Source organism: Paroedura picta, chromosome 3, assembly GCF_049243985.1.
Source record: "Paroedura picta isolate Pp20150507F chromosome 3, Ppicta_v3.0, whole genome shotgun sequence".
Taxonomy (NCBI): domain Eukaryota; kingdom Metazoa; phylum Chordata; class Lepidosauria; order Squamata; family Gekkonidae; genus Paroedura; species Paroedura picta.
The window spans coordinates 67,454,346-67,468,958 of NC_135371.1; the positions used below are offsets into that span (position 1 = coordinate 67,454,346).

The 14,613-nt window shown below is 42.4% G+C and overlaps 1 protein-coding gene across 18 annotated transcripts in view; it reads right to left on the minus strand.

The window, feature by feature from the left end:
• ZNF346 (zinc finger protein 346) overlaps positions 1-14,613 on the minus strand; it is a 112,576-nt gene that overhangs the window by 68,477 nt on the left and 29,486 nt on the right. For 3 of the 18 annotated variants that reach the window (XR_013229149.1, XM_077326305.1, XM_077326302.1), the window contains exon 6: positions 2,861-2,892. Coding sequence is in view for 9 of the 18 variants with exons in the window: in XM_077326305.1 (XP_077182420.1) it covers positions 2,861-2,892 (32 nt within the window). In the remaining 9 variants the exon portion in view is untranslated. The other 15 variants (XM_077326295.1, XM_077326296.1, XR_013229148.1 and 12 more) reach the window with 14 other exon arrangements.

The following is a 14,613-nucleotide window of genomic DNA, read 5'->3' on the forward strand; positions in this document are numbered from 1 at the left end:
CAATCTTCTGGCACTTCAACTGTTTCCCAAGAATTGTCAAAAACAATGGATAGAGGCCCAGAAATTACACCCTTTTATTACCCTTTGATGTAATTCACCTGGCCCAAAGGATTTGGTTTCTTTTTTTAAAAAAACTAGGTGTTTATGGGCTACCCCTACAGTGATCCCAGGCCAGAACTCCCAACCCTCATCATGTGAAATGATTTTGCCATGTTGAGCATTCCCCTCACAAGATTGCGGAGAAGCAGGAATTGAGCAATTCAGCCCTCTCTTCATCACCTGCCACAATGTCACTTCCTTGTCTCTGCAATGGTCCTACCATGTCCCTATTCATTTTCTTAGTTTGAATATAACTAAAGAAGCCTTTTTTGTTGTTGTTTTTAGTATTTCATACTGAGCTTTAGCTTTTCTAGCATTCTCCCTACATGCATTAGTTATTTGTTTATATTCCTCCTTGGTTATAAGGTCCTCTTTCCATTTCCTAAATGAGTTTTTTTTGTTAATTCTTTTGTACATGGAGCCACCCTGATTTCTTTAGGTTCCTCCCAGTTTTCCTTCTCAAGGGAGCTGCCTGCGATTGTGCCTTCAGGACTTCACTTTTGAGAAACTCCCAACCTTCTTGGATTTCCATCTCTTTAAGTTTTTCTGACCATCGGATTCTATCCAACATAACTTTATTTTTTTAAAAAAGTTGCTCTCCTAAAGTCCAGCCTGTATGCGTGATTATGTACAGATTTTCTCTTCCCCAAGATCATGAAGTCCAAAATCACGTGATCACAACTACCAAGCGCACCCACAACTTTTACGTCGTCAACTAGTTCTTCTCTTGTTGAGAACCAAGTATAAAACAGCAGACCCCTCGGTTATCCCTTTCACTTTCTGGGAAATGAAGTTGTCAGCAAGACAAGTCAAGAGTTTATTGGACTTTTCATTTTTAGCAGAGCTGGTTTTCCAACAGATAGCTGGGTAATTGAAATCTCCCATGACCACTAGGTCCCATCTCTCTGAGAACTTTGTTATCTGGTTTAGGAGCATCTCATTCAAGTCCTCTGCCTGACCTGCTGTTCTACAGCAGACCCTTGCCATAATACCACTATTGTTTCCTACTCCTTTTATTTTGACCCAAAGACTCTTAGCTGAACTCTCATGCTCACACACATGTATTTCTTCACAAATATATACATTCTTAACATATGGTGCTACTCCTCTCCCCTTCATTTGTCTGTTTCTTTTAAATAAGTTGTATACCTCAATCCTATTTTTCCAATTGTGTTATCCACCGGGTTTCTGTAATGCCTATTAGATAATCCCTTTTGTTTATTAGGACTTCTGGTTCATCCTGCTTGTTTCCCATACTCTGTGCATTAGTGTAGAGACATAGTCATCCTTCATACGAGTATCCCTGGGTTTTAGTTTTTGAACTTTCCTGTAAGTGAATAGCTCCCTGTACATGTGCCATTCTTTTAAAATTTGCAGTGTTCCCATCTACAGTTACTGTCACTGAACTAGGTTTGAGTGTTCGTCTCTCATGGAGGTGAGGTTAATATTACCCTATGTGCTCTTGCATTCCTCCAGTCTATCTCTGCCCTTGCTTCAGGAGTGAGTTACCAGCATGTTGTAATCCATGCTCAGAATAAAAATCCAAATGAATTAAATGCAGTCCTGCTCTTTCCAATGTACACCTGGAGTATCATATAAATAGTGACACATCAGAGGATTATGCTTTTTGAGAATGTCCATGTTTATTCACAAGTATGTAAGGCAAGGTTTTAGCTGCTGAAGTTGTGGTCAAAGGTTGAGTATGTTGACCATGTCTCTGTCCCTTTTCCCACTAATCCACAGTACTTTCCCCCAAACTCATGACTCCAAGGAATACTCTCACATTCTGCAGGGGAAAAAAGGACTGCTATCAAACTATACCATTTATGATTTTATATTATTTGTTTCAAGTGCAGAATTCAGATGCATAATCTTGCCCCATAGAGCTAGGTGCAGAGGGAAGCAATTACCCACATAAACAAAAACGTAACACCTACATGCTCTATGAATTAAAAACAACACTTTAATCTCTAAAATAAGGAAGAGGGTGGCTGGCTTTTATTTATATATAAATAAAAACAGTTGATAGAAAATTCATTAATTTGTCATTACCCTTCTTATGTCAGGCTTAGCCAGCATTTTGATAATGTTAACACTGCAAGAGGGCACTCAGCTTTGCATTTTCCAAAAATATCAGCTGTTAGCAACTGCAATAAAGCCCAATATACAGTAGAAACCAAATTATAAAATCAGAGTTTCACAGAGGCAATCACTGTGTCCGTCCCTACTCTGCAGATTGCAAATGCTCACTGGGCACATCAGGGAGCAAAAAGCACACACAACACAAGATACCGGAGGATGCTAAAAAAAAGAAATATTAATTGCAGGGAAAGATGAAGTTTAAAAACAAGGCTTATACACACATAGATGTATTTTTGTCCCATCTATATTTATAGTATGTATGCAGGGCTTACCAAAGAGGTTGTCAGTGTAAAAACTTATACTGAAATGTTATTTATATAAAAGCCTCCCAAATTTCAACTCTGATGTTTGACTGGTGCTAAAGATATGAAACTCTTTTGAGGCACTGCAGAATAAGCACTTCCCAATCCCTTGAAAACAGGCCATGCAAATCTAAAACAAAACAGAAGCTCAGTGGCAAATCCAAGCTGTGTCCCCCATCACTCCAACCCAATCTGAAGCTGCCACTCCCCCCAAACCCACCCCTCCAGTCAGTCTGAGCTGAGAGGCAGAACATCTTATACACAAAAACTTGGAAGTGGTGAAAGTAAAGTTTTTTATTATGAACAAGACTGCTTACCTGGAATGATCTGCCAGTAGCAGTGAATTGTCCTAAAAGACAGGGAATACAAGAAAATGAACTGCTGGTTTGATCTGACCTGGAACTCACCCTGACTAACACAGTATACTGCTGGAAAAGCAATGAGGCGAATACCCTCTTTTAAACTTTGTTAAGATGGCACAAAGGGAATATGCACACACACACACACACACACACACATTAGAAAAGCTATGTTAATATATAGGTAGCAATATTCACACATTTCCATCTGTGCGCTTCGCCAGAAGGAGATGCAGAGGAAGTCAGAAGAGGCAAAGGTGCCAACCCCCCCCCCCCCATCACTGCAGAAAGGGAATGACAAGCTACCCCTGGTTCTGTAAATGCCCTTGCTATATATATGCAAGGAGATGAGATCGGGAATATAGTAGAGAATAGGAGAGATCATACAATACATTTAACTATAAGAATTAGCAGACCACCTAAAGAGAATATGGGTTTCTTGGTAACTACCAGGACCCAAATGTTAAATCTAGTTGGAAAGCAGGGAGCTCTAAAGATAGGCAGCAAAACTTTAGTCAATCAAGACACAAGAGTATCATTTTCAAAGAATTCCTGTTTTGATGTATATTTGTGAAAGAGAGAAAGAGAACCAAATAAGAAAAAATAAGAGCAACAGGTGCAGAAAAGCAGCTCAGACACGGGCCAGCTAAGAGATGGATATCTGTCATAATCCTCTGATTTTTATGGTATTTGTCTTTTGGAAAAAATAGATAAAATTTTTAAATTGATTGTTCTAGACACATGCCACTGCCAGGTTTCATACAAACTTGAGTATTAGCAAACTCCAAGTGTACCACCCTATCCTTATTACACATGCAAAGGGAAAGGAATTCATATCCAAACTATGGATAAGAATTCCTAACAAATCAAGTAGTCGGTTAAGCAGTATTCGTCACTGGTACCTACATTCCTTTCTGAGCCTCAGAAAATTATCAGAAAGAAATGTAAGGGGTCTCCTGAAACACAGACATTTGATTGGAAAAAAGTTTACATACATAGAAGTAAAGAACCTGACATACAAAGGCCTTCTGAAACACAGCACCCACAATCCAAGCCCTGGGAAGTGGTTATCTGACTTACAGATTTCAGAAGTGGAAGTTCCACACTGCTATGCAAACTGTCTTCTGTAACTTAGAAAGAGGGTGAAGTATTCCTCAATAAATGGGAAAGAGCACTCCACAAATGTTACTTTAAAGTTTCAAATGACAATAATGGCTGCTTGCTTCCCTCATTATCATTTTGTGCAGGTTTGCTCAAATGTTTTAAAAAGAGCAATTTTATAAGCCTTTGCTACATTAAAAAAATTCAATAAACATTTTAACAGAATGGAAACTTTTGCACAGTTAAGTTAAAAACGTTTTAGCTTCCATAAAAGTATCAGGAACTGAAAACACATTTCTGGAAACACACCTAGCTGTTTCAGCAGGACTCTATCCTGTTTCCTTGCCTTTCTGAAACAGATTATGCATACCATTAACCGAATCAGCTTTACTGAACATATCATCAGATGCTCCAGAACCAGCATCTGCAGAACTACAAAAAAGAAGCAAATGGCAATCAATAACCAACGAAACTCTGCACATACCCCAATCAAAGAAAGGGCAAGACAAGTACAAATATATTACTCCCCACTCTAGGAGAGTGAAGGATAGCCAGTCTGTTCAATTACACCCCTACCACATCTCATACTTAAGCACTGTTACCCAAAGCCTTAAGATTTCTTCCATTGGTCAATCTTCTCTGGCTGGTACTGGGTGGAGAACTTCCTCCTGCATCTTCTGAGCAGAAGAAAAGGAGGGACTTGAGAAAGCACTGGCAGACATTCATGCCAGACACAAGACCACCCCTCCCCCTCCATTTCTGCAAGAGATTACACAATGAAAACTATTCTAAAGGATTGAGTGGATTCCAACTCATAAATCTGTCCCTTCCAGATCCTTGAGCCAATAGTTCTGAAATCAGCTAAACCTGTGTGTGCTGTAGGACAGGAGAGTTTCTTCTAGCCAGAGGAAAACCATAGTAGGCTGATAAAAGATGTTCATTTTTGGGCCATTTGCAATCCAAATCCAGTGGAGCGCGCTCTAGAGGTCTTGGCTAAAGTAGCTGTAGCCATCAGGGCCTGCTGTTTCCTCTCGTGTGTACTGCTGCTTTTGGTACCGTCCCGTAATGGGTACTGCCCCTGGTATTCTGTAATTTGAGAATAAATAGGGATGAAAACTGATAATTTCATAATATATAGGAAGCAAATACTTATCTACTAAGAAATGCTAAGCTTTGCTTTGATCCACAAATTCACAAAAATCTAGGTCTTGGAAAATGCCACCTCCAAGCATACCAATGGGCACTTTTCATGCTCACACAGTACTTGGTTGGTACAGGAGTCCAGCAACAACTATAGCTGTAAGCAATGAAGTGGGCTCATCTGCATACGTACTCATGTATAATTTTCCTCATGAATCTAAGTCAATAAGATTGTGATATAATGCTGTGGTATATATAATCACGGCCGCTAAATTTAAAACTGGCCCCTTTAGCTGTGCCTTTAATATCAGTTTGATCTGTAGAAATTATCCAGTGATATTAATGTTATTCTATGCCATGACAAGTTTCAACTGCTCATTCTCCACATTAAGCCTCTATTGTCATTTCCCCTATTCTATACCCTGAAAATCTTCCTGCTCAGTGATGATTGAATGGCATTCTGAACAGATCCAAAACAGATACAGTAATGAATTTTTATGATAAAAGTTATACTTGAAGTAGTTTTTCCCTTGCCAGTCCACGAGACAACCAATTACACCACATAGAGCAGCACATTGTATGTGAAAAAGTTTCTTCTATGGATTTCTCTTAGAATTTTTATAGCAATTTGGTACCATTACAACAGTCCACACTTAAGGCATTTTGCAGTTCCAGAACAAGTTTGTCCACATTCAAAATGTTTTCTAAATAAGCTGACAATAACTCAGGAACGTGTTGCTCATAGCCAGAGTGGCAGTGGAGCCAAGAAGGCTAAAGCTAATTGGGCAGAATCCACCCCAAAGAAAAGGTAATTATATTTTCTTGCTGCAGGCCAGCTGAAACGAGTCCAGACCAGAAGATATCATTGGTAAATGCTACGGTGTGTCAGCTGGCTCATAAACTTCATGTTTGCTAAATCATTACATTGATTCATTCTTATCATAGCACCCCCTAGAACTTACTATAGAACTTAGCTTACCTTACTATAGGTAAGCTAAGCAAATTAATTTTCAAAAATCTCTATTGCAAGTTAGATGTGGGAACACTGATTATCTTGCAAAGGCAATTTGCATAATGAATTACTACAGACACATTTAAAAACACTTACTGGTTCTTGTGTTTGAAACCGCTGATGTGAGCTTGGTACTGTTCTATAGAGTTCAGTACTATGTTACAGGTATTGCAAGGATACCCCTTTCCTGCTGAAAAAATAGCATCAAACCCAAAGAGTTAGTGGGAAATTGAAATAAAAGGAAGAAATGCAATCACATTCAAACATCAATTAACAATTGCAAAGTTCATTGTATTAACTGTGTTAGTCTTCTGTAGCAAAGCAAAACAAACAAAAAAGAATCTTTTGGCACCTCAAATGCCAACAGATTTATTCGCATAAAAGCATTCATAGGCATCAGATCCATGAAGTGAATTCTTAGTGAGCAGACACACTGAGGAAAAAAATTAAGACAGTGGGGTTAAAAGGCCAATAATTACAGGAGCTATATGCGGTAACATTTTCATGCAAAATTCAAAAGCATACAAGCATCACACACTCTCACAAAAGCTGCAATTGATGACAGCATAATATCTCTATTTATGTTAAACAACTGAACACCCGTACTGGCTGATAACTGCATTATCTCTCTGTTTATAAGCCCTGACTTGAATCCAGACTAATGCTTTGGGGGCCCTTGTGCAGTTGCAGGAGGGATGAGGCAGGAAAGTCATGCAGAAATGTCATAGTTGTGCTGTATACCACACTGGTCAGACTGCACCTGGAGTACTGTGTGCAGTTCTGAAGCCTCACTCCAAAAAGGACATGGACAAAATTGAAAGGGTCCTGAGGAGAGTGCCGAGGATGACCTGGGGACCAAGCCCTATGAGGAAAAGCTGAGGGACTTGGGAATGTTCAGCCTGGAGGAGGCTGAAAGGAGACATGATTGCTCTCTTTAAGTATTTGAAAGATTGCCACTTGGAGGGCAGCACGGAAAGTCAGCAGAGGATAGGACCCACAGTCATATAACAGAATGAACCACCAGCTAGATATTGGGGTGTGGGGGGGAATCGTAGAGTAATTCAGCAGTGGAATGGGCTCTCTATGGAGCTACTGAGCTCCCAGCAGTCTTTAAGCAGCAGCTTTATAGATACTTATCATGGATGCTTTAGACTGGTCCTGCATTGAGCAGGGGGTTGGATTAAGACTGTGTGGCCCCTTCCAACTCTATGATTCTAAATCTTTGCAACAATGGAAATTCTAATATGGATGCAATCTGATTTAATAGTTAACTATATTGTTCAACCTTCATATTATAGTCTCCCATTGTGTTCTAGATTAGCTGCAGAATATTCTGGCAAACAGATGTTCTGCAGTTTTCTAAATGTTGCCTTTTTATTTTATTCATTATATTTTTATACCAGTGTCTGCTAATGTATTCTTCTGAGCAGTGATCTGCTTGTCCTATGTAGACAACAGAAGGGCACTGTTGACAGACAACAGTGTACATCACAGAACCTGATGTTAATGTTTCTAAGGTCTTGAGCCCTGATTTGGATGGCCAGGCTAGCTTGATCTTATCAGATCTCAGAAGCTTAGCAAGGTCGCCCCTGGTAAGTATTTAGATGGGAGACCACCAAGGTCTTCTAGGGCTGCTATGGAGAACAGTCAATGGCAAACCTCTTCTGAAAATCTCTTGCCTTGAAAACTATAGGGTTGCCATAAGTCAACTGACTTGACACATTCCTCCTCCTCCACTATGGTCCTATACAAGTGCTACCTGAATGGATTTAGGAACACAACTGGCACCTGGGTTTCTTTCAGCCTAGTCCCTAGGCTAATACAGAGGAGCATTCATGGTGTCCTGTCAAAGGAGATGCCTGGAGCACTAAACTGTGCCTTTTAAGAGCAAAGACACAGCTTATGAGTCACTAGGGCATTTTTATCAATATAATATCTGAGTGTAGATTTAAAGCTGTTCATGGCCTGGGGGCCTTATCCAAGTCTACCTCTTCCCCACAACAGTTGCACTCTGCCAATCAAGACTTAATTCTGTTTTTAACCTGCAGGCACATCCGGACTTTGCCTACTCAGTGGCAGCAGCAGTACTATCGAATGGTCTTCTAATGGGCGTAAGAGAGGCCTATTAATGGCTTTCGGACACTGTTGCAAGATTTATTGAAAAAGGCTTATTTAAATGAGATAGATCACATAGTTTGTTCTTAAAATTGTCACCTGTATTTTTAGTATGCTTTTCAACCTGGTTTGCATGATTTAAATTTCTTTGTATACTTTTTCTTTTTATTGGAATCTACTTCCAGTCCTTTGAGACAGGTAGTAAGTAAACTTTCTGGAACAATTCCTGTGATGCTTTATGCAACAATATGTGGTTCATGCAAAATGTAGCACTTAAGGATGGGTACAAAAGGGAGCATGAACCAAATCTGGCCACAAAATTGGCCAGTTCGGGGAGAGGCCTCCCCTGAACATTTGTCCAATTTGGGTCATTTAAACGCTTGGCGATCCGCCCAGCAGCTTTTAGTTTAAATGGCTCTTAGCCATTTACACTGGGGGTAGTCAACCTGTGGTCCTCCAGCAAACGCTGGCAGAGGCTCATGGGAATTGTAGTCCATGAACATCTGGAGGACCACAGGTTGACTACTCCTGATTTACACCATCTCTTTGCTCCCCCACCTTCAAAGAGGAGGGGAAGCAAAACAGATGGCTATAATGTCAGCCAATGATTTTGCTCCCTCCCCCTTAGAAGTCAGGAAAAGTGAAACAGACCACTAAAATGATTGCTAGCCATTAAAACCCTCTGGGCCATTCCGCACTCGTCCAAAATAGCACAATGGTTACAAACTGAAATCGCTACAGTTTTGCCATTATGCACAACGTTGTTGACAATCTGCAGCACTCCTGAAACCGATCTGCAAAAAGTGCTTCGTTGTAGCGCTTTCAGGGAAATCCCAAAAAGTGGATTCACCCTCCGGAAAGCGCTACACTCTTGCAACCAATCAGCAACACTAGTGAAAAAGTTCTGTGCATTACCATTGTTGCGGTTTCTGCAAAGTCCCGCCCCCTAGCTCTATCCTCTGATCTTCCGGCGAAGCGATCACCTTTTTTTTTTCTCCGAGCGAGCGGAGATAAACGCACCAGCGAGCCTTTGTTTACCCAGCGAGGCTTCCCTGGCTGCAGAGCTGTTTTAAGTCACTAAGCACGAAACAACACACAGCCCCATTTGTTGGTTTATTTTCCCTTTATTTTTTACTGTATTTTCGGCCGAAAATCGTGCCCGTGCCGGGGGGGGGGGTTTCACTTGGGGGGAGCGTGGCAACGATGAAACGGCAGCTCAAACACCACCTGCTACCTAGATGGATCTCTCCGTTGCAACGAATCAACGCAGATTCGTTGCAACGTGGTTTTTTTTTTTTAACTTCCTTAAAGGGAAAGGGGCTTTTTGGGATCATGATAACGGCCGCCCATTGGCTGCTTGACGACCAGGGGCGGGAGAAGCTCGGCAATATCGCTTCCTGGCTACCGATTTTTGCAGAGACCGGAAACCTGTGGGAAACGATAGAAACGCAACTGGATTCCACTACAAAGCCAGGTATGCACAACGACGAATTCCACTATTTAAAATGGCGATTTTTTCGTCCCGCAACCAATTTGCCACATAGATCCTGGTGCGCAATGGCCCTCTGTTTTGCTCCCCACCACCACTTAGAAGTGGGGGAAGAGAAACAGATCTGTTGCTGAAGTGGCTCACAGTAATTTTAGCCTAACAGCTTGAAAAGAGGGTGCAACAGACCAGATTGAACTTGCTGGTTTGTTTGGGGGCTTTTCATGTGTACCAGAAAAATTGAACTTGCTGGTTTGTTTTGGAGCTTTTCATGTGTACTAAACAAAATGAATTAGTATGTGACACTACCATACTAGCTTGTATCTTCCCATTGTTTTCCACAATGGAAGTACCCTTCTGGTGGCGGGGGGTGGGATTTCAAGAATTCTCATGTATTAACATGAACTTAATCTTTGCCCCTCTCTCCTGTTTGGGCAGGTCCCTTGATTTTCAGGAGCAGAATTTCACAAGGCTTAATGGGCTGCAGCAAGAGAGCAGAAACAAGGAAGTCCCATTCTGTAACCATTTCCCTGTTTATTGGATACGATCCACTGCTTGCTGATCTTATTCACTTGGCCATATTATTTAGAAGAATGGTACATAACATGTTTGGGTTTTTCAATGATTTTCACTTAAGCACCAGTATTAATGAAAATATTTCACTAGTGTTGATGCCAAACCGCAAGGAAGGGCAAAAGAATTGGCATTAAAAAGGCAACTGCACACTAGGGAGAGATCTGATCCCTCAAACACCTGCTTGCCTCAAAAAGAATGATGTTTATGCTTAATCTTATAATTAAACAGGAACAGCTACTTGTAGGATTTATATGATGGGAAATGCAGACTGGAATATTTGAAGACCTTGAAACTCTTATCAAGTGTTCTGCTTGCAGGTAACATCTCCCTTACGGCAGACTGGACCCACCCCAATCTTTCTTTTGCACAGAAAATGTGCATACACTTTCAATATGTTTCACAGTCTACACATTTTCCCTGAAGGCTATGCATCAGTTGCAATATTTTTGCTACATGTTCAAAAATACCTCCATCACTCAAACTATGTTCTTGCTTGGGAATTTAGGGGTGCAGTTCCTCCACAGGACAGAATTTTAGGTATACTGGATTTAAACTATCAAATTGCTGTTTCTGAAGCAGAAAACCATTTCAAATATCAAAGGTGCCAGACTAAATGTTTAAAGCGGGGGTCGTCAACCCCCAGTCCTCAGTAACGGGACGCAAAGGCCTCTGTAACGGGCCACCGGCAGCCATGCCTGCCTCTCCCCCCCCCCACAGCGAGAAGCTAACCATGCTGCAAGAGAAGCTCACCAGGCTAGCTTCTTTCTGCTTAAGGGGGGGGGGTGGCAGGCGCGGCTGCCGGCGGACACAAATACGCATGCGTAGAGCTGTTAGGCATGTGCATTAGCACCCCCTGGTGGTGAAAATGTGCATGCGCGGCAGCTCCGCACATGAACGTTTTCACCACCAGGGGGCGATAATGCACATGCACGGCACCCAGGCTGCCGGCTCTTCCCCACCCCCGGAGGCGGTCCTCAACCATCAAAAGGTTGGGGACCGCTGGTTTAAAGTATTTGGACACATTTTCAAATTAAATTTGTGTCCCCTGAAAACCTCTCCATCTAGTTGGATTCTATGCTTAACAAAGAAAGGAGACTTTCTTCAGAATGAAGGGCATTTCCTTTGGATTAAGGTTCCTTGCATCAAACTGAACAGAGCAATAAAATCCAACCTATATTTGCTAGGCAGATGAAATCCCAAAGTGTCTTAGAATGTCATGTATGGTGCTCAGACTGTGTGCAAAGTTTTTAATGCATGTCATTTTCTTTGATTAAAAAAAAGAAATGAAATTTAGCACCCATATCTATACAATCCCATCCTTATTCATTGTTGTTCCTCTATATATTTATGAAACAGCCTAGGGGGTGGGATGTGGCCAGCTGTCCAAGTTGGAATAGGACCAATCAGGGTGCAGCCAGCTTTACCCTGACTGGCCCTGCCCCTGCAGCTCCCGCCCTCTGTCTCTGGACTCTAGCCTCTTTGCTCTCAGATGCCTCAGTGCCTGGAGCCAGCAGCAGGTAAGGGGAGAGGCCCTGGGTAAAGGATTGTGGTGGAGGGCCTCCTAACGAGGGCCTCTTGGCCTGCTAGGCTGGGCCTTCTGACCTGCTGATTGCTCGTTAAGGACTGCTAAGGAGCTGACTAGCTGACTACTAAGGAGCTCTGTCCCGGCCCTGTGAATGAGCTGCCCAGACCCCATCCGCCCCACTTGATCTGGCTGTGAGCTGCCACCCAAGTCCACCTTAAGCTCCCTGGCTGGGGTCCAGGGGAGGGGACCCTTTCAAGGCCCGTTCTTAGGAATGGGCTCTGAAGCTAGTTCAGAAATAAACCTAAATGAAGTCACTGATTGAACTCTGCTCCTATGTAAATATGTACTGGTCACAATAAGTGTCATGAGTTTGGAATAAATGTGTACTGTACTACTAATTTAGTCTATATAAATTCAATCTGTTTTGCTTATTATTAATTTCCATACAGTATAAGGGTTTCTTTGAAATTTACATATATGTTTATTTTGTTACAGATTGGTTATTTGTAATGGGATGTCTATGTTTGTTTTGTTTACCAGTACTTGGTATGATAGGAAACTGGATACAAATCAATGTATTCACACATTTTTCTTCTGTTAACAGTCTCAGCATTTATAAATTACTTTAAAACGTATAAATTCCTTCTAAATCCCTTACACCCATCAAACACGATCCAACATTATTCAAGATGTTTCAGAGTAATAAGTTTATTTGCAAACTACTAAATCCTTTTTCTTATAACAATTTTGAGATTAAAATTGTTTAATACATTAAACAATAATCTAAGGTTAATTAACAGTGTAATCATATGCAAAATTATCCCACCCTAGCCCTAACAATTTCAAGTCATTTTTGTCTTAATATTAGTAGTTGCACAACAGCTCTTTTCTGGAAAAAAAGAAGGAAAAAAACATATTTAAGATGATTTTATTTGCTTACCAATGTAACTGTTTGGTCAACTGTATAAGGTGTTTCACTTAGACACTCGATTTTTTAAATGTTATTAATGTTATCTCATTTCTTGTTCTTTAGGAGTCAGGATAGCAGGCATAAAATGTGTAAGAATGGATTCTTCTTGTCAACTTTGTTCCATGTACCAGTTATAGAACATGTGCTAACAATATGTATATACATCTACACACATATACACATAGTATTGCAAAGTATTACAACTGGAGCATTAGTAGCACAGCTTAATTTCCTTTGTCAAGGATTATGGTTCAAGTCTTCTGACTGTATTAGTATGATTCAGTTGGACTGAATATCCAAATGTATACTTTTATAATAGTAATAGATTCCTCCCTTTGATAAAATCAGTATAAACTTGGTAAATTATCCTCTTGTCCAGATACATGCAATTGAGCTTAACAAAAGTTTATCCACAGGCAGGAAGGATCTTGCCTTTACCTGCCATTGAAATTGCCTCAACTATTTCCAACAGTTCTCGATTTGTTTGTACTTTCACAGTTAGAAATTTAGAATTTATCTTTTATGTTATAACTCCTTCAATAAATTGGGGCCGATAGGCCCCTTCCCCTGGACTGACCAGCGGAGGGCCCAATAGGGAGGCGATTGGCCCCTCCGCTGGTCAGTCCACCCCCAAGCTGCCAATCGCGCGGCTGCTGATTGGCTGCTTGCCTGGCCACAAACCCGCCCCACCCCCCACCAGTGCTTCCCTTCGCTCTGGCGGCCATTACTTTGCTGGCCGCCGAGAGCGAAGGTAGGCGAAGGTAGGCTCCCTGGCCCCTGCCCCGAAAACGGCTCCCCAGACCTTCCCCGGGGCTTGGGCAGCGTCTTAAAGCATCCACGCTGTCTTTAAAACGCTGCCCAAGCCCCGGGGAAGGCACTCTGCGGCTCCAGGAGCCGCGGAGCGCCTTCCCCGGGAGCTTGGCCAGCGTCTTAAAGCATCCCCGCCGCCTTTAAAACGCTGGCCAAGCCCCGGGGAAGGCACTCTGCGGCTCCAGGAGCCGCGGAGCGCCTTCCCCGGGGGCTTGGCCAGCGTCTTAAAGCATCCCCGCCGCCTTTAAAACGCTGGCCAAGCCCCGGGGAAGGCGCTCCGCGGCTCCAGGAGCCGGGGAGCGCCTTCCCCGGGGCTTGGCCAGCGTCTTAAAGCATCCACGCCGCCTTTAAAATGCTCCCCAAGCCCCGGGGCCTGGGGAACATTTTGCTACATGGGCGGGAGGGGAAGCAACCCCTCCCCTAGGGCCCGCTGTATTTTTTTTACAGCGGGCTCTACTGCTACTTTCATTAATAAATTAGTAAATTATCTTTAAGTCTTGCTGAGCAGACACCCATTTTCCAAACCTTCAATCATCTGTCTGGACTCTTTTTAATGTATGCTGATAACTGATTTTCATCCCTTTTGTTAACACACCATTTGATACTTATTCTACTTCCAAAGCCCAAGCTTTGTTAGTGTCTCTAAAAATGGTTGCCTATATATTGTGAATTGGACTAACACATACAAGTTATCATCTAAAGCAGTGGTCCCCAACCTTTTTATCACCAGGGAACAGTCAACACTTGATAATTTTACTGAGGCCCGGGGGGGGTAGTCTTTTGCCGAGGGACGTCGCCTGAGCCCCTGTTCCACTTGCTTTCCCACTGGCACCCCTGACTTCCGCCGCCCGCTGGGGTGCTGGCAGCAGCAGCTGCGCAGTGCCATGCCGAGGGGGAGCCCCAGCCATGGCGGTCACCAAAGGTGAGCTGGCAGCAGAGTGGCAGGGCACCCCCTGAGGCAGCAGCCAGGGAGGAG